Raw genomic sequence first — 19,731 nt, forward strand, 5'->3', positions numbered from 1 at the left:
GTGGGGGAAGCAACATCGAAGTTTCGAACATGACGAGATGACAAACCGCCATGCATGTGTGGAACAAGGAAAAATCCCTGCGGGAGTATACGTACTGTACACTACACTACAATACAGTGCAAAAAATAAGAGAAATTGAAGAACACGATGAGCCGCTCAGAGTGCATCGCAAATATTGGGTAAAAAGACGAGGGAAATGACCCTGCCAGGGATGACAAGCGGCCCGCGATGAGCTTCCCGAGGGCGCCTCGAAAAGGTGTGGCTCTCGTCGATCATCACACCTGGAGAAGGCGCAGCCACGACCAGAACCACCCCCCTCTCTCACCCCCTGGTATTTTTCTTTTTTCTTTTTTTCTCTTCACAAAAGTCCTCGTTGGTGGGAGCTTGGTAGTTAGTGCCTCGCTTGTTTGGAAGCCGAGAGATTGGGGAAAACCGTTGCACCGTGCACACGTTGTCCAACAGGAAACCCTCAACCAGGTTCGGGGTTGGGGGCCGCTGGTGACGACAGGTGCAGCAAGATCTGCGCCTGCTGCTGCCAAAAACCACCTCCAATGTCCGTGCTGGTGGGTCGGGGGCGTGCATCAAACGGACCCCTTTCCATCTCCCTTTCTCGCTGACACGCGTGTTTTCCCATAGGCCGTCCTCTCGTGTGCATATACCGTAGAAGACACTCTGTCGTGTGCTGGTGTTTTCGTCACCCTTTCCCATCCCGAAAACGACCTGTTGGAACTTTGTGTCTTAAACATTGTCTTAATTTCGTCAGCCTTAGGCCTTTGGCCCACTGCCTTTTCTTTTGGTGCTGTTCTAGCGTGCTTCTGGCGCCAGCGTTGAGAGGCTTGGAGAGCTGATCCAGCTGATCCGACCTCCACCTGTGTTGTCTCTCAGTCATTTGTCGTACGCTTAAATTCTTTGGCTTGACTTCCCTTCTGGAGTTTCGGCAGGCGCTCCCAATTTCGCATTCCTGCAGGCCGATCTCATCGTCCTTTTTTGCCAATCATCGTCGATCGTCTTGCGAAGGGTCGGTCGGCGCCGAAACACACCCCTTGCTCTCCCGAATTCTTCTCTTCCTTCCACTTGTTGTTCCCCTCTCCCCTCTTGCCAAGGCCCCGCACATCTCATGCTGAATGGGGAACCGTTTGGCGAGAAGAAAGCAGGGGATTTTCGACGGGGCAGCAATGCAGAAATGCACCGCCGATCAGCGATCAGCAACGCCGCGTGCGAGCCACGCTTTTCTCGATCCAGCATGGCACGAGAAGAAGAGGGGGTGTCGCCAGGGCAGTGGCAGGGTGCAATTTGATGGCAACCAAGCGCTATGGGGGGCGTTGAAGCGCGCCGCTGATTTGATGATCATGCCGTCCGGACCAGCTTCCGACGGCCGAGAAGCGAAAGCAGACACTACGACTGGAGGAGCAAATCAACCTCGGACTTTGCGTGGCCACCGTGCCATCGCAAGCACTCTGCAGGAAAGAGGTGAGTGTGTCGTTCATCCACCATACACGCACGCCCGAGGCACAGCATCACACCTACAAGGCACGATGTGAGATGTGATGGATTTCAGAGACGGGGCAACACCGTGGAGAACGAACTGGTGCAATCCCATGACAGCGTGCTGCTTGATCCCACACGTTCGCGAACTGGGATCATGGCTGCGCAAGCGATTCGAGACCACTGCATCGGGACCCGGGAATTGCAAAGAACGGGGATATTGAGGGGTTTTCCCCCTTCCCTTTCCCTCGTCGCGGGCACCAAAGCTAGTGTGCGCCACGAGGCGTGGAATGGGGGGGGTGATGGGAAGTTCAAGATGACAGAACGGAACACCCACAGCAAGGAAAACCCCTCGCTTTTATGTAGGTGGCTACAAGCTCCCACATCCCACACCCACAACACCAACAGGTTGCGTTGCGGGATCGTCAAGCTCGGTGGCGGAAGATGAGTCGTGTGCAAACCGGGATCGCGCCCTCTGGGGCGCTCGCTGCAGGTTTGCAGCTGGGCTCTGGGAGAATCGAGCATCGAGCAAATCGACGACGAGAGTATCAAAAAGTGGACAGGGCTCGGGAGGTCAGCCGGGGGGTAGCAACACCTTCACCGGCTGCAAGTTATCCCCCCCCACGCACACCAGAGTGGCCCCATTGCCAAATTTTGCCTGGCCAAGCTGCAGCCCAGATCTTTTGTTTCACTGATCGCCGCGGGCGCAGATTCCAGCATGCCGATGCTGAACAGGCCCCATCCATGCCATCTTTCCCGCCCTCTCCTCTTCCCAGCTCACCCCCTTCTCTCTTTCTGCGGCACGAGGCACGCACATGTCAAGCATGCATCCACAGGCCACGTTTGTCGTCCCGGAGCAACTGCCGTCGGGGTCTGCATGGATCTGCGAGGATCATTGCAGGCGCTTTCTCAACCAGACGGCCATTATTTTCACTTTTGGAATGACTTCCTGTCTTCGAGTAATTGATCCCTAGTATCACAGCAGTCAGTCTCTAGAGTATTTTTTTCTTTCAATTTTCACGAGCTCTTGAAGCCCAAACGAGGAACCTCAGCTTGGAGCGTGGGGGGGGGGGGGGGGGTGGGTGGTTTTTCATGAATTTCTTCCCAGTGTCGGTAATCACTTGCAGATTTTTCTGGATGCCGTAAGCTACCAAAACTCCTAGGCGGGAAATTGGTCGATGCAGTGCATCGTATATTTGAAAACGTTGGGGGAGACGGGATGTGCCTTCCCTTCTCGACAATGCCACAACCTTGTACCACATTTGACTATTACCTCCGGAGTTATCGCTTAGCTCTCTTTATCTCTCTTCCCCATCGCCGTTTCCCATTTTGTGCGTGTTGAAGATTTTTATTTTCCACAAAATCCAGCCCCATTATCACACTCCCATCCAAGCGTCGACGGAAACTTTCCTAGATGCTCTTCAGCCATAATGTTATCCCCGGGCCCAGTTTGTCACGACTCAGGCCTTCACGCCTGAACTTGCGCTCTCTCATCTCATAATTGGTGGTTCTACTAGTGTAATCTGTAGTCCACGTACACTACACTAGTGTATGCTGGCTAGAATACGTGATCAAGGTTCAAGCTGAAAAGAACACCCCCGACGTTTCCGCACTTCCCCGGGAAGATCGTCAAGATCACCCTCTTTCGAAGCCTCTCAGAGACTCGTCGCAAGGGCTGAAACGATGGCGCGCTGCGTGGCGCCGAAAGCGCCCGCGAAGATCATCCCGCTAAACTCGAAGTCAACGAGTCAACGACGCCATCACCGCTAGCACAGACCACCGACAACCGTTCCCGCATCCATGTTCCCGGGTCTTGCGCGCAAGAGGCATCGGTCGGGAAATGGGGTTTCTCCATACACTAGCTCACTAGTTAGGTGGCTGAGTCCTTTTTTTATCCCTCACCCGAAGATATCTCACCAAACCCATCTCATTGCATGCACTAACTAGAAATTTGAGACACGTCTTTTCCCTTTCTGCAATTCGACCACAATTGACGTGGAGGTGCAGCAGAGCTGGAGGGACTTTTCAGAACCCCCCAACGGCCAAGCGCACAAGCTGTCATCACACAGATGTGATATGGGTAAAAATAGGTCCTGAGGAAATGAGCTCGAAAAGAGTTCCGCACAGCTGGAGAGGGCATCCCGGCATGCTGGAAAAGGCGCAAACGCCAAGCCATGGGGACAAACAATTTTCCAAGTTTCTGACCGACTCCAGATTCAGTTTCGATTCGCTACTTCTCCCTCGCTCACTAACGAGGCTGTCCGGTAGCCTCGCCTCGGCTGGCCAGAAGAAGAAAAAAGAAAGCTCAACTGATGCCCCTTCTCTTTGCTGGATTGAACGATGCGCGGGCCACCATTGTGTGACAGGGTTGGATTGTGACTGTTTCAGACGGGCCGTGTCAAAACCTCTTTTGATACGCGGGTCGGCCAGCTACCGAGGTAAGGGAGCCGGTCAACAACAGGGGTTAGACTCAACTTTTTCTTCTTCCCATAGCTAACCCTGATCTAGGGTTAATGTTGCGCAAGGGTAACCCCTTGCAACCAACGCTCGTCCCCGCCGACCTGTTTCGATTCCAGGGCGTTGCGGCCATCGGGGACGCATAAAATTAACGGTTCTTCGGTTGAGAAATGCATGGAAGTCGCTGACTGCTTGAATGGTGAACGGGGTTTTAGGGGAGGGGGGGTAGTGTAGTGTCCTGCTTGGTGCAGGTCGTTGCGATGATCATCTCGGCCGCGCCGCGAGCAACTGCGCATGGACTGGAATGGGTGTTCGTCGGGTAGTTTTTCGGACAAGACGGGAAACAAGCCGAATCGAAGCTCCATTTTCCTCCGAAGCGCTGAAAATCAACGAGCGAAAGCGACCGAACCGGGCCTGGCGCTTGGGTCATCTCCTGACCATCCTTCGGAGATGGCAGCACAATTAGGAAAGATCTCTCGTTCGTGTTCCTTGCCGTCAGAAGCGGCCTTCCGCACTCAAAGGCGCGGGGTGAATGGATGACCCCATGGGAATCGAGGGCCGATGGCACCCCAACGCGTGGTCGGTTGCTGGTACGCTCCTTTCTCTTTCGCTTCGTCCCGAGCGTCGAAGTTTGTGGCTCGCCTGTTTTGCCTTTTCGGTGTCTCATCCATGTCTTACCATGTGCAACCGTCATGATCTCGACAAGGAACGTTTTAAGCTTCAATCTCGGCAAATCCAACACCCTTAAGCGATCCAATCGATTGCGACTTTTGCGTGACGACCACAGCAAGCATGGAGCACAAGGCACGGGCAGGCCGACAACGGCCGTCAAGCTCGTCAGCAACGGCGCAAGATCGTGATCACCAGTCTCGACTCCTCCGCACATGGGCCTCAGATCCACCAGCATCACATCGTTTCTCGTGACGATGCGTGTTTCCAAGAATCCAAGGGTTGATGGGCTCGAATGGGCGCATTCGTCCCGGCCGTGCCCCGTCCCCTGCCCTCGTCGTCGCGAGGGGGCCGGGTTCTGGCTGGCTGACACCCTCCGGGGTTTCGGGGGGCGGCCCTTGAAAATGGCGAAGATCAACATCCGCGTTCAGGGACAGGGTTGTCGGCTCCCGAGGTTCGAATCTGCTCTTGTCTCTCGATCAAACACGCCAACAATGATGAGCCCAGCCTCGCGGGTCCTCGTAGTTGGACCACAACAGCATCAGTAACCCTTGCTCGGCACATCGCTTTCGTTTGCGAACGAAAACACATGGGAATGTACACAATGTACACGGTACCTGTCCAGGCTCCCCCCCCCGACGGCCCGCGCAGGAACCATCTTCCCATCAGCCAATAGGCAGAGCTCAGAAACACGAGCCGAAGAATCGCGAGGCCTCCAAAGTATCGATCGTTATTTCCACTTTCAACCTCACGACTCCTCGCAGTGGGGTGGCATCATGAATTGAGGGGATACCGGACACATTCTAATCATCCCCCAAACGCCGATGAGAGCACAGCCTCCCCCTCAAGGAGATGAACGTGAAGTAGTCTTCTTCATGAGGAAACAACTGACACCATCTTGGACGCGAGAAGGCCGCTCACAATGATAGTCTCGCGATGTTTGCGCGGCATTACGTGGTGGTGTTATCCCCACATGCCTCATTTGTTCCACGCTCTCGGGTCGATTCAGGAGGTTGGTAATGCTCTCCGCTCAGCCGAGCATCCCGCGGAGAATGCGAGCACAGTCGTCTATCAACTAGTGTGAACACCTTCAGCCGCCTTGTCAAGAGAAGGTTCGCATCATACCGTTTTGTGGGGGCTAGCTTCCACCGGTAGGTCTTGTCTTTGACCCGTGGGGTTATGACAGTATTCCTGCTTGTTGACTTTGTGAATCCATTTGTCACCCCTATCCCTACGAGGTAAACTTACCGCAAAGGGGAAAGGCAAGTGTAATATGTCAGTGACTAAGTAGAGAACACACCCGGGCGGTATTACATTGTTCACTTCACCTCTGGGATAAACCAGGGTTTGTGAGTGTATGAGGTGAGATGGAAGGTTGATACTGTTGGTAGAAAGATAGCATAACAATATCCACGGAGTGGTCACTCGAGTCTCGTACCCCTTGTACTAGAGAGCCCACATCTGCCCTTGGGACCAAGAGCGTTGTGTTTGTAGTTGGTGTCTGTCGGAGATCGTGAGGAGTGAGCAAATGTTGTACGCAATGCTATGAGAACAAGCATACGTTCAGAAATGAAAAGGACTGCTTGTATAACACCCGGTCCATATTCGTTGACACCGTTGTGGGCGATCCGTGGTTAGCAGTTTCTTGATTAAAGAATATGGGTTAATTCATGTGGACTCAGTCCTTGATTCCAGATATTTACATATGACCTCAACAACTGCCCTGCCCCAAGACTATTTACAATTCCCATCGAGGCTCGCCCACTCGACGGACAGTGTGGCAACCTGCCAATCTCGCCCCTTCCATCACAAACATGTCCATCTCAGTAGCTCTGCTCATCGTTCCAATAAAGCGTATCATGGAAGATCCTGCGATGCTCACATCAGTTTCATCGCCCACAACAAAACTACCTACTCCAGGCACGATCCATGGCAAAAGACAGCGAGAAACTTACTCTGGCCCCGTAGCGTAAAGGTCCCAGCCAAACTTAATACGAATAAACTGTTGAAGATGGCTGGCAACCTTAATGGCGCCGACATCGGTAGGGTGCCACTGCGGCCCAATATCGTTGTGCTGTAGGATGCCCGTGGTGTTGAAGTAGTGGACAAAGGGGTCCGACTTCTTGCCCGTGGTTGACGTCGTGTTGGTGACGCCGTCCCATATGGTGGGGTTTTTGAGGTAGTCTTTCGAGTTGAACCTGTTGTTTGGGTGAGCGGTGAGTTTGGGGGTAGTTGAAGGGGATAGGGAGATGGGAGAGGGAGGGGGGAGGTTACCATTGGACTAGGTCGTAGATCTCATTGACCCAGCCATCTGTCCACTCGGGGGAAAATGAGTTGCCGGATTGATGGAAGCCTAACCAGAGAGACTACGATGGGTGTCAGCTTGAGGGGGCTCAGGGGCAGCTAGCTAGCTGTGTCAGGAGAGGAGTGCCATACACAAACCACGACTTGGGCTTTAGGCCATTTGCTGTGAACCCCCTGGATGATCTTAGTTAGGCCGTCGATGTATGCTTCCGTGGTGACATTGTTCGCTTCGTTGTTGTCGTTGGTGCCGATGTTGATGACCACGATGTCGGCGGCCGGATGGTTCTCGAAGTCCCAGGGCTCCGGGTTATCTACCAGGTGTGAGAAATGCTACGGGATGGGATATAGGGGTGAACCGACCACCGTGAATGACCGACGCGCGGTAGCTCGTATCGGAGGTGTAGAACCACTGATGAGCTTGCCCCCGCGGGTTACCCCAGCAGTCTTGGTCCGCTGCGCAAATTCCGGGGTACGCAGTGACAGTGTATTCCGTGTTGCCCAACCCGGCGCCGAGACCGCTGGGAGTCGTCAGTACTGTTGTTTCGTACCCAGCCCTAAGGGGGTGATACATACTAAGCCCAGCTTGACAGCCCTTCATATGTGGTGTACATGCCCGCGGCGAGGCTGTCACCAATGACCTCGATGCGACGGCCAAAATCCGGGATCTTGATCAACTTCTCACCTTCAGCAACGTGGACGGCCTCGATTTGAACCCCATACGCCCAGTTGGTGACCCGGAGTTCAAAGGTGGTGGGGTTAATGGGTGCCGTCTCGTTCGAGCCCGGAGCATCGGGGCTCACGAGGAGATGTGTGGCGCCGGAAGTGATGTTGGTAAACATCCAGTCAAGCCCTCCGATGCGGTAGCCCACGAGAACACCATTGTCGGTCAAGTTGCCAAAGGAGATGGCTACCGTCTGCCCAGTGTAACCGAATGAGATACCCGGCGCTCTGGGAATCGTTGTATAAGTCACGAGAGCTCATTGTTATCTGATCAGTGTTGACTTACGACCACCACGAGACATATTTGGAGTCCCACCGGCCCTTGTAGGAGATTTCGGTGGCGTTTGCGGGATATGTCTTGAATGATTGTGCGGCCGGGTCAATGGAAGTATCCGGGTAGTTGGTCTCCTTCACCTGTCCGTTCTGGAGGATTGTCGCAGAAACGTGCGAGGCGAGAGCCAGGCAGAAGCTGGCCAAGCTAGAAAATGATACCATTGTTTGAACTAATTAAAGTATACTTGAATATCCAAGAACAACCCAACTTCACTGGCACAAGAGAGGCCATAACCTCTTTTTATACGAGCCATTTCCCCACAACGTGAACACCATTGATTGATGGAATTGAGTTCTTCAAGTTGCGGAGTTTGAAGCGGGAACACGGGATTGTGTAGCCGCATTCATATGAAGTTGAGCCGCCAGCAACGGGCCAAAGGAGCAAGCCGGAGAAATGGGGCCCGATGGTACGGCACAAGCGAAGGAAGGTAAACCAACAGGCGTCCCTTCCCGGTAGAGAGCAAGGGGCTGTTGCGTCTTATATCGAAGACGCACGGAAGGGACGCCTGGTTGTAGAGATATCGTCAAATAGAACTCGAAGTACGTCGTGGAGATTCGGAAAGAACGACTTTGCCGGGCGGGTACATGCCGGCCGTTTTCCCTGAGCTCGGAAGGGACGTCTCCGGATTCCAGAGAGCCCATTAGGGTTCTGCCAAAACTTTCAAAGCACTCGATGGCTTCGAATTACTTGGATTACCGTTTCGTTCCCCAAGAAAACACTCATTGAGGAATTATCTAATCCAGGGGCGCCGAGTTCCTCCTTGGAAGTCATGTTTGTTCGATGCCTCGGAAATAGGCTGTTTAGGGCGTAACGGATAGTTTATCTGTGGAATGACATGACGAAAGTAGGAGGGATGGCGAAAGAAAACAACGACGTAAGTGTAATCGATGGAAATTATCTCAGTCCAATGTACCTATATTTGTTGTCTCTGGGAGACAATTTGAGGTTGGCTAACGTTAGTTGGCGGCACTTACCCAGGAACCCAGTGGCCGACCAAATCGTCGGGTCCGCGTTCGCAGATCGGCCGACTCCAATTGCTCAGTGATTGATGGCCACCCCCCACCCGTCGGTATCCCTTGCGCATCATCCTCGTCTTCGCAATTCCCTCGCTCGGTAACAACTTCGTCAACCTAAGTACACTAGTCTCGCCGCGGGGGTTAGTCTCGGTGAGTCTGGCTGTGCGCAATTTTCCTAACACTCAGGTCAAAACTGGGAACGAACGCAACCTCATGGAGGCTTCGGATATTGATTGAGCGGCGCCTGTTATCCACACCTCTTCACACCCTCTGTCGCGGACACTGTGTCTCGCATCGCGCACGAAACACAATTTGTGTGTCTTGCATCGCATCGAACCCCTGCCACTGTCAAAGCTCCTTCCTTGTGGAGCGCTGCCAAGACTTTGGCTTGTTGAACAAGGGGGGCAGATGGGATTCAGCGGCATACGCGAATCTGGTCATCTTCCATCATCAGGTTCGCGAGGAGGTGTTATGCACATTTGTACTTCGTAGTCGGGAGTGGTTTTCAGCGTCTTGCGGAGATTCTCGACCCGAGGGTTTTCGGCCTGGTTTGTAATACCGTCAGCGTCTGCACAGGTTTGAGAACCGATTACAGATTTTTCGCAGTAATCGTTGAGTGCTTTTTGTTTCCTGATTCCTGGGCACGTCTTCAAAATCGGTGTGGTTCGGCATCCCGCTGCCCCGTCGTCACCTGATGCAACTCCCGCGTGGGGAAAGGCGGTCTAATTAAATCCCAGCAACACTTTCAAAAGTCCCGGGCACTTCAAGTCTCGAGCAAATCGACTGCGCCGACCAAATCCGTCGCCATTCTTTGTCTCGGAGAGAGCGGCAGCAGCCGACCGACGAAGAAAAATTGACGGGGAATACCCACCTCGACGTACACAGTATAGATACCCTTGCGCCCATCGCGGACGGGATGTGAAAGTGAGACGCGACACACCCCATGCATGCGACAGCCGACTCAGCGGACGACTTCATTGGGTGTGTATCACGAGAGGAGGAAAGACTTTCTGCGACAGCCACAATTTGCTTCTCCCGTCTTGCCGACAATTCGTTCAACCGCTTGACTTTTGTCCATTACTCCTTTGCCGAACGACACACCGCGATCGACACCCGACTGACCGCCGGCCAAGCTGTTATGGCATCGACGCAGTGACCGACACTGCCCGCGGAACAATGATGCCAGACAAGCCCAAGACGTCGCCGACGCTCGAGCTATCGGTGTCACATCTGCCTTCACCGGCAACCGGGGACCTGGGTCCTCCAACACAACCAGAATACACCCCGCGATCGCTTTGTCCTCCCGACTGGGGCGTCGCCCGCGTGACTGGGAGCCATACGATATAGAATATCCAACTGGGCGCATCGGCCTTCACGTGGTGTGCAGAAGGCACTGGTGGGCGCCTTGTCAGGACAAAGACGGTGGAGGTTTTAAGGAGGGCTTGGGTCATTGACAAACTATCCGGACGTCCGCTTGAGACCCTCGTTTACACGATCGACAAACGAAGCAAAAGGCACCCCAGCCGAGAGCGGCGATCTCGGAGAGCACGATAGTTCCGGGAAGCGAGGCACAGTCAGAGCTCAGGCTCTCGGTGTGAGGGCCGCCATGTCGCAGCAGCAACAGCAACAACAACAACAGCAAGCCACGGACCCCGATGCCGTGCCCGACACACAACTAGGCTTGACAGAGGATCAGATCGAGCTCCTACGGCATGGTCAACAAGCAGTGGCCGCGGCGGCGGGCGCGGGGTCGACTTCCTCGCGCGCTGCGAGTCGCGCTTCATCCCAGGGATTGCTGATGATGGACAGCTCGTCGCTTTCCGCGCTGGGCCGTCACTTTGACCGGGTCATGCAGTCCATCCAGCAGCGGCTAGAATACTTGATGGAGCAGTCTCAAGTCGTGACTCTCAGCGTCTACGATCGCGCTGGAAACCTCATCGACAACGCTGACGCTGAGATTGCGCGGTACCACGAGATCATGGCACAAATCGACGAGCTGGAGCTGGACTTTGACCGCATCGCTGGGATCCGCGAGATTGTGCGGGGTTTCCGTCAGCGGGCTGAGGAGTTGGAGCGCGAACTGGAACGCGCCGGAGGCGGCAGTTCATCAAGACGACACGGCCAGTCGTCGTCGTCCCGTCGCAGTCATGGGCATTCTGGCAGCTCTAGCAAACGCCGGACCTAAAGGGCTCACTCACACTGTTGACGGGTACCTATCTAACAACTGATCTGATCCTCGCGTGTTTCTCTGTCACCGGGGGTCCAGAGCTTGTGAGGGAAACCGCTGGGAATTTGGGACGGATAGAATTTGGGGTCACACGACCGGTAGCGATTACATACATACACACAAACACGCGCACGTGCGCGCGAACAGGATAGCCGGGGAGTGATGAAAGACAGCGACCACCATCAAAAACCACTACAGATTCGATGGTGCTGTCTTTAGCGGGAACCAACAGAACCGCTGGCCCAGCCGAAGTGCGGCCGCACACAAGAGCCACAGATGCTCTTACGATGGCCATGGGCATGGGCATGGACATGGGGAGTGAGGGATTAAAAAACTAATGAAGAAGTCTTGTGTGATAAGTGGGAAGAAGGGTATGGGTTGGGGTTCGGGGGAGGCTCGGGCTGGCTCACGCCGAATGGCCCGACAACCTTGATGACATGGAAGCAAGACGGATTAGCCTCGCGGCTGACGACGACATAGGAACGGTGGAAAACAACTTGGCCTCACGGCCCGATTTTGAGTCAACTTTTTTTTAATATCTGAAATATCTATCTTTTATGTTTTTATCTTTTACTTCTTTTTTTTCCCTTCTTCTCGTGGCTATTTTTGACTTCATATTGGACATATATCCTGCTTTTCCGTCCGAGTTGCTTGCAGCGCTTTTTTTACGAGCATTTCTGTCGGCTCTTACACCGAACCATGATGTCATGTCCCGCAGTTATGAAGAGCGCTATTTACGGGTTCAACCTTTCGAGTTGGTGTTGATACCCAGCTTTGATTGCTATTACGTTTTGGAAGCGTTATTTTCTTTGTGGTGGTTCGTTCTCCCATGACGACCAGGCTGACCGGTCAAGAGACTCGTCGGTTGTTTAGGGGGGTTGGAGATAGGGATGTATATCGGATAGTACTGCTTTGTTGAACATGGGCGTCAGGATTATTGGAATGTTTTCAATTAGGTATTGTGGATGGGCCATGATGACCTTTGTTGTCCCGACATTTGCGCTTCTTTCTGCCCATTAATACTGATGGGCAGAGAAAAATCCGCTCTCCTATCATTCTACTTGGCCATTACATAGTCAGCTTCATTCCCAACAACCACCCCCCTTTCACTTTAACAAAAACACCCCCACTCATCCATCAACATTCATCCCATCATCACCCCCATCCCCATCCCCCAAACTCTCATCCAAAACAACAACCCGATTCGCCTCATGAATCCTCCTCCTAAACCGTCCCGCCGCCCCATCCCGCACCCGCCGTTCCCCATCCAGTTTTTCCTTGGCCTGCGCCGCAAGCTCCTTCATGTCGTGCTTGACCATTTTTGTTAAGATGGCGCTCCATCCGTTATGAGGCTTGCACTTCTTACGTGGGCACATGCAGGGGAAGTCGGGGTCCGTGGAGAAGGAGGGTTTTTCTATCGGGGGGTTGTGGGGGGTGCTGCCGTTGGTAGTGGTTCCGTTGGTGCCGTTAGTCCCGTTAGTCCCGTTAGTCCCGTTAGTCCCGTTAGTCCCGTTAGTCCCGTTGGTGGTAGGAGCAGTGTGAAGGGACGGTGGAATAGGATCGAGATGGCCCGACTTAAAGATAGCCTCGCCCTGCGGGGTCTGCAAGAACAGCGAAAACTGGTATGTCGCGCCGACGGCGTCCAAGCGGGCATCGTAGCCGCACAGGTCCTTGGCTGTGCCCTTGCCCGCGGCGACCGCGGCCTCGCGCTGCTGGTGCGCTAGTTCTATCAGCTGCAGCATCTTCTTGCAGAGGACGATTTCTTCGCCGAGTTGGTAGCGGGCGGCGGCGGATGTGCTGAGGATGAATTGCTCCTCGGCTGTGAGTGCGCGGGAGGAGGAGGGGAGGTCCCAGAAGTTGTCGGGGGTAGAGAAGGGGGCCGTGCTGAGATGCCACGTGGTGGCATCGGGTGAGGTGTTGGTTGGGTCGTTGGGGGGTAATAATGAGGATGCCGGGGAGTCGAGCAGGCCCATGAACTCGCCTTGGGTGAGGTGGTCGGCGGCGGAGGCAGTCGAGTCTGGTTTGCTTCGTGGTAAGGTTGAGATGAGTTCTTCCCACCAGGCCTGGCAGTGGTCGGAGGAGCAGAAGATGCTGGGCCGGACGGCGTCGTAGATGCGCGCGGGTTCGGTGCAGCCGGAGAGCGAGCACATTTTCTTGTATCGGGTTGTATAGCGGCCGCCCTCGCCGCAGTTGGGGCAGATGTACTTTTGCACCAGGTTCTCGCCCGTGTGCTTGTCCATGCCGATGCACTCGCCGTGGAACCAGTCCTCGCAGCGATCGCAGGCGATCATGAAGCGGTGGTCGTCGGGCCCGCGACAGAGGCAGTAGGGCCCGTTGTCAGATTCGCTCGAGTGGCCATCGCCACCTTCGTTGGTGCTGGCGCCGGAGCCGGATTTCTTGGATGCGGGCCCTGTCTTAGCCTTCTTGGGACCGCCGGGTTTGGTCTTCTTTGGACCTGTCGCTGGGCGGCCGCGTTTCGCAGGCGCCTTGACGGCAGCTGCGGTGCCCTTTTTCTTTTTCGCAGCGGGCATCTTGGAGGATGTGTTAGACCCTGTCCCTGCGCTTGCGTCGTCGATGTCGTAGGTACCGTTAGTGCCGTTGGTGCCGATGGCGTCGGTGTTATCGTCGCCGATTTCGCCGTCGCCGCTGTCGATGCTTGGAGGAGGTTGGCTCCTCTCGGAGGGAGGGGCATTTGGCAAGGCATGCGGCCGCTCGGCGGGCCAGTTATCCCCCGGTGCCGGGGATTCATTTTTGATGGCCTTTGTTTCGTGCGGTGGCTGGCCGCCGCCGGCAGGGGCCGGGTCCGGTGAGAAGAAAGAGGTAGAGAATGCCATGATTGGTGTCAAGCCAAGGAAGTGATTAACGTTGATTGCTTAACAGCCCTATAAATTAACATGAAGGTTTCAAATCATCACGGTGTGCATCGAATACATGTCACAAAACCCAGCCGCTGGTCCACCATTGGTTTTGATGTATTGTTGATGTCTGGGAAAGGAATTGGAGCGTGTGAGTTGAATACAAGCATAACCTAAGAGGTGGAAATTGGACAACTGCCATCTTGGCATGCGTTTATCCAAACCTCCATCAACTGATTGCCCCACTTGCGCACCACCCCACCTGGAATCACCGGCCAATCAACGCATCCTCACGCCGAAGCTTCGGCAAAAAGAAGTGGGTCCACCCATCAAAAGCTCCCCATTTCGAGCATCAAGATGAACATCCTCACATCCACATTGTCGACAAACCAGTCTACCATGTCCCAACCAACTGCGGCGGCCCGCGCGGCCTTCCACGCCATATCAAGGGCAACATCGCGACAATGTACTCGATCCATGTCCTCGTCGACCGCGCGCGCCGCTCCAACGAAACGACCGACGGCTCCGAGCCCCGCGAAGTTCCAGACTCAGCCCTACCAACCATTGGTGCAGAGGCGGTTCAAATACAAGACGGTGGAGGAGGCAAAGAGCCGGTATAGATCTGGGGTACGCAACTGAACAATACGGGGTGACGCTTTGGCTGGGGAAGACGTCGAGGATCCGTTTTTCAAGATCTCGGTTGGCTGACTAAAGCTTGGTGTCGTGTAGCCATTCTCATGGAAGGCCGGCCTCTTGTTTGTCATCACAGGTGCTGGTCTTGTGTGGTACTTTGAGAATGAGAAGCAGCGGATGCAGCGTAAGAGGGTAGCGGAGTCGTCGAAGGGTGTGGGTAAGCCCAAGGTGGGCGGGCCGTTCTCGTTGATCGACCAGAACGGGAAGACTGTGACGGACGGCGACCTGAAAGGGCGGTACTCGTTGGTACGTGATGCAGGCGTTTGTTTGGAAGGTTGAGGGGGTTGAGAGTTATTCACTGACTGTTAATTCTACTTTAGGTCTACTTCGGCTTCACACACTGTCCCGATATTTGCCCCGAGGAGCTGGACAAGATGGCACGGATGATCGATCTGGTAGAGGCACAACGTCCTGGTGGCATGACCCCCGTCTTCGTCACCTGCGACCCAGCCCGTGACGGCCCCAAGGAGTTGAAGGATTATCTAGCCGAGTTCCACCCCAAGTTCCTCGGCCTGACAGGCACATACGACCAAATCAAGGCTATGTGCAAGGCATACCGGGTCTACTTCAGCACGCCAACCGAGGTCAAACCCGGCCAGGACTATCTGGTCGACCACAGCATCTACTTTTATCTGATGGACCCGGAGGGTGATTTTGTTGAAGCCCTTGGGCGGCAGCACTCGCCGGACCAGGCTGCCAAGATCATCTTGGACCACATGAAGGACTGGAAGGGGGTGTTGAAGAGCAACTGATGGACCAATTCCTGGAGTTGCGGATCTGTACTAGATATGTACCATATTCACCCCCCATGTAAATCACAAAGATATCCGACCCCTCTTCAGTTTTGCCCCCTTGGGGAAGCAGCAAGATTGACACAAAAGTTTCGATACTTCACACATCAATCTTCGATCCATTGGCCAGTGTTGCAATTGGGCTGCAGCGCTCTGCATATTCTTTTCTCCCAATGAGCTCCCCGCATCAGAGCCACAAAAGGCCTGGCAGTGAGCCGATCCAACCGATCCCACACGTGCGACAGTTCCAGTCTTTTGGGCCCGGTGACGGACATGCATAGGAGGGGTTCAATTCCGGGGACAACAAGCATAACGTTACCATGCGGCCCGCATACGTCATGCGCAATGGTGCATCGCACGGGCCATCCAACCCTCTTGATATTGTAGCGCACCTTTAGCGCCGGGAAGCAGGGCGGGCATTTGAAAATTGAGGGCGAGGAGGATGAATGGGCGGGGCAATACCATCTTTAATACCCCACCGAGCTCACATTTTCCGAACGATACCTGCCATTTCGAGCAAGAAAAGAACTGATATTTTCTTTGGGCTGCAATTTTGCCAAGTGAGAAATTAAGGCACACATTTGCTCTGCTCTGTCAATACCGTCACGTCTTATCAGCACGACCACTTTATTTGTTTTCTTATTTCCTTTCGCACCCCCCCTCCCCCTTTTTTCACACTACACACTAGTTCCCCTCGAGCTATCCCTCCACTAAGCTTTCAAAGGCCCACAAACTCCCGTTCTTCTTTTTGTGGAAATTGATCACGAGCCAAAAGAACCCCGCGAGTCTAGCCCTCAGATCCCTTGCCTCGGCGGATCTGTTGTTCACCTGACTTCATCTCATTAAATCTCATCACGACCTTTGTTGTCGTGGCCGCCAGGATTCAGAACATCACGTTTGCACCGAGTGGCTGGACTATCTTTATTCTGCTCCCTTCACCCCCTCCGCCGTGCTAAAGCCATCATGTCGGCACCGTCCTCGGGGCCTTCGTCTCAGCCGAGGCGCTCTGCCATGAAGACGGACGGCGACAGCGAAAGAACACCGCCTTTGAGCGCAGTCAAAGGTGAGTTTACTCCGCTTTCCCAGGCTCTTCTACTCCGTATCAGCATTCTTTTCCAATTCCCCCCCCCCCATCTTCAGCCCCCCATCCTTGCTCCCAATTTCCCCCCTGTATTCTCGTCCCCCACGGTTGGTTGCACACCCAGACACGGAAATGGCAGCATTGAGACAAGCATTTTCATTTGTCCAGCTCCCCCAGCCTGTGAGACTCTTGATATGCATCCTGTCTTATCGGTTAGCTAGCCTGCAACACGCGACACAAGAAGTTCCTCGCCCGCAATCCTTTCTTTTGATAACCCCTCCCAAAATTCCTCAACATTTTCCCCGATTTTTACTTCTACAACTGAGGCTTGTATTAATGCCTACTAGCTGTTCAAATCGCCGAGCCTGAACCTTCGTCCCCGCCCCCTGATGACTCGCAAGTGAAGAAACAATACTCTGCCGGTGTTGCCAAGCGACTCAGTGGACGGCCCCCTCTGCCCCCTTCACGATCCTCTACTCTCAGTCTGATCAGCATGGAGAGCGGCTTCGATTCAGCGGCCGCCACGCCTTCTGTTGTTGAAGATCAAGGCCAACTGCAGCAGCAGAACCAGCCTCACCAATCTCATTCTCATCACCGCCACAGGCCCGATGTAGTCACCGAGCGGCTGATATCCCAGGTGTTCGATTGGCTTGAGCGGGAAAAGGTCAAGCGGCAGAATAAGCCACATAGGAGACCCCATCTGCGGCGTAGGTCTCCTCCCACCGAGGGCCCCCCTCCATCAACAACAACCCTGGAAGGCTTCCGACCCCGCGCCGATTCAATTCAGTCCGACTCGAGCGAGGTGTCCCTGGACCGGCTGCAAAGAATCCTGGATGACAACATGGCCGCGCTAGGCCTAAACTCCGTCCCGCAACTCCTTCCGCGCCTGGGGCGGAAGCAGCGCAGGAGATCGAGCAAAAGCCTTAACAAGGTTGCGTCGTCTGACACCGAGTGGTACGACGGCGACGTCGTGGTCCCCAGCTGCGATGCCTTTGTCGACAACTCCAAGACCCTTGCGTACACCGGCGGCAAGGCGGGCACGGACGATTCCGCGTCCATTTCGAGCCGCAGGGAGGAAAAGGACAGACAAAACTGGGTCTCCTTCAAGAACGAAGTCATCCGTGTGGCGCACACCCTTCGGCTCAAGGGCTGGCGGCGCGTGCCCCTCGACAGCGGCGAGAACATCTCCATTGAGCGGTTGAGCGGTGCCCTGACCAATGCTGTGTATGTGGTGTCTCCGCCGTCGGAGGCCCTGCTGCCTCGGGAACCCGGCAAGAAGCAGCCGGACAAGATATTGCTGAGAATTTACGGCCCCCAGGTGGAGCACCTGATCGACCGGGAAAACGAGCTCAGCGTACTCAGGCGACTGGCCAGGAAAAAAATCGGCCCTCGGCTTTTGGGCACTTTTACGAACGGGCGGTTTGAGCAGTTCCTGAATGCCACCGCCCTGACGCCGGGCAGCATGCGGGAGTCGGATACCTCCAGGCAGATCGCGAAGCGCATGCGGGAGCTGCATGACGGTGTCGAACTGCTCAACGAGGAGAGGGACCAGGGCCCAGCGGTATGGAAGAATTGGGACAAGTGGCTCAACCAGGTGGAGAAGACGGTGTTGTTCCTCGATAAGCAGGCGCTGTCTAACTCTCAGAGTCTACCGGGCGGCAGCAGCGGATTTAAATCTCGGGGCTTGGTGTGCGGTGTGCAGTGGCGCGTCTTTAAAGCTATCGTAGACAAGTACCGTCGGCACATCGAATCCTACTACGGCGACGCAAAAACGATCCGCCAACGGCTCGTCTTTGCACACAACGACGTACGTCCCTACCCATGAAATCTCTCACAGCCCCCCTTCAGCTACTAACCTTAGATTTCCAGACCCAATACGGCAACATCCTCCGCGTCCGCCCCGACGACCAAAAATCCCCCCTCCTCCAGCCCGCCAACGAACACAAACAACTCGTAGTAATCGACTTCGAGTACGCCGCCGCCAACGTCCCGGGCCTCGAATTCGCCAACCACTTCACCGAGTGGTCCTACAACTACCACGACCCGACCCGCCCCTACGCCTGCGACACATCCCGCTACCCCACCCCCGACGAACAGCGCCGCTTCGTCAAGGCCTACGTCGATCATCGACCGCAGCGGTTCTTTGCTGAATCCCCTGCTTCCAGCCCGATGATACCCACCACGGGCGGTTCGGCGGGGTCGGTATCCATGTCCCCTGCGATAGGCGCCAGCAGTCCGGGCGGAGTGAGCTTACACGCCGTGCCGTCGTCCAGTTCGATCGTCGAGTTCATGCTGGATGCGCGGGTGCCACCGGGGGGGTGGAAGGAAGAGGAAAGGAAGCGGGAGGAGGATGTGGAGGGGAGGATTAAGGCGTTGTTGGAGGAGACGAGGTTGTGGAGGGCGGCGAATAGTGCGATGTGGGTTGCGTGGGGGATTGTGCAGGCTAAGGTTCCGGGGTTGCCGGAAGATGAGGAGGAGGCAGCGGGTGAGAAGAAAGAGGAAGAGGGAGGGAAGGCAGAAGGGGACGGGGAAGCAGAGGAAGAAGAAGAAGAGTTCGATTACCTTGCGTATGCGCAGGATCGGGCGCTGTTTTTCTTGGGGGATTGTGTGTTGTTGGGGTTGGTGAAGGCGGAGGAGTTGGAGGAGAAGCTGAGGGGGAGGTTGAAGGTTGTGGATTACTGATGGTTTCTCAGGAAAATGGAAGGGGAGTTTACGGCTGATTGCCCTAGGCTGATAGTCCCTTGGGAAGTGGGTGGTTGTTTGAATAATGGGGATAACGTTATATGTATGAACTGGCTGGCTGGGCCGGGTCATTGATTGGGCTGTGGTTAAGTACGAATTGGCCAGTTCATATTGAGCTACGGAGTACTGAACAAGATATTTCGATATGTCGGTGCAGTCCACTACCAGTGTGTGTGTGCATCCGCTTAAGCCGCAGCTACTGCATGAAATCTGTCCGTGTTTAGTGTACACAGGACGGCCCGGTGCGGTATGTAACTACATGCAGGGCTGGTGCATATCCCCCGGTACTCTGCCGAGGGTCTAGTCAAAGTCATCGAACCACTGGTGTATGTACCATGCCTGGAGGTCCGTCTGAGT

The 19,731-nt window shown here is 54.8% G+C and overlaps 5 protein-coding genes across 5 annotated transcripts; 3 read left to right on the forward strand and 2 right to left on the reverse strand.

Annotated features, from left to right (window-relative positions):
* Positions 1-6,434: 6,434 nt before the first annotated feature.
* C8A04DRAFT_35589 (lipase) lies at positions 6,435-8,130 on the reverse strand (the record flags this gene model as incomplete). The annotated part of the gene is made up of 7 exons (XM_062783227.1): positions 6,435-6,480; positions 6,567-6,809; positions 6,886-6,977; positions 7,048-7,226; positions 7,276-7,433; positions 7,489-7,863; positions 7,922-8,130. 7 exons carry the CDS (start codon positions 8,128-8,130, stop codon positions 6,435-6,437), a joined length of 1,302 nt encoding a protein of 433 aa, XP_062639151.1.
* A 2,461-nt stretch (positions 8,131-10,591) lies between these two features.
* Positions 10,592-11,170, forward strand: C8A04DRAFT_35590 (uncharacterized protein; the record flags this gene model as incomplete). Its single annotated transcript, XM_062783228.1, has 1 exon — positions 10,592-11,170. The coding sequence occupies one exon, from the start codon at positions 10,592-10,594 to the stop codon at positions 11,168-11,170; it is 579 nt and encodes a 192-aa protein (XP_062639152.1).
* A 1,172-nt stretch (positions 11,171-12,342) lies between these two features.
* Positions 12,343-14,046, reverse strand: C8A04DRAFT_35591 (Set1 complex component spp1; the record flags this gene model as incomplete). Its single annotated transcript, XM_062783229.1, has 1 exon — positions 12,343-14,046. The coding sequence occupies one exon, from the start codon at positions 14,044-14,046 to the stop codon at positions 12,343-12,345; it is 1,704 nt and encodes a 567-aa protein (XP_062639153.1).
* Positions 14,047-14,466: 420 nt separating this feature from the next.
* Positions 14,467-15,512, forward strand: C8A04DRAFT_10418 (protein SCO1, mitochondrial; the record flags this gene model as incomplete). Its single annotated transcript, XM_062776574.1, has 3 exons — positions 14,467-14,694; positions 14,797-15,006; positions 15,081-15,512. The coding sequence occupies 3 exons, from the start codon at positions 14,467-14,469 to the stop codon at positions 15,510-15,512; spliced, it is 870 nt and encodes a 289-aa protein (XP_062639154.1).
* A 1,002-nt stretch (positions 15,513-16,514) lies between these two features.
* C8A04DRAFT_10429 (kinase-like domain-containing protein) lies at positions 16,515-19,314 on the forward strand (the record flags this gene model as incomplete). The annotated part of the gene is made up of 3 exons (XM_062776580.1): positions 16,515-16,614; positions 16,980-18,439; positions 18,502-19,314. 3 exons carry the CDS (start codon positions 16,515-16,517, stop codon positions 19,312-19,314), a joined length of 2,373 nt encoding a protein of 790 aa, XP_062639155.1.
* Between the last annotated feature and the right edge of the window lie 417 nt (positions 19,315-19,731).

This window comes from Dichotomopilus funicola, assembly GCF_033296635.1.
Source record: "Dichotomopilus funicola strain CBS 141.50 unplaced genomic scaffold C8A04scaffold_13, whole genome shotgun sequence".
NCBI lineage: Eukaryota > Fungi > Ascomycota > Sordariomycetes > Sordariales > Chaetomiaceae > Dichotomopilus > Dichotomopilus funicola.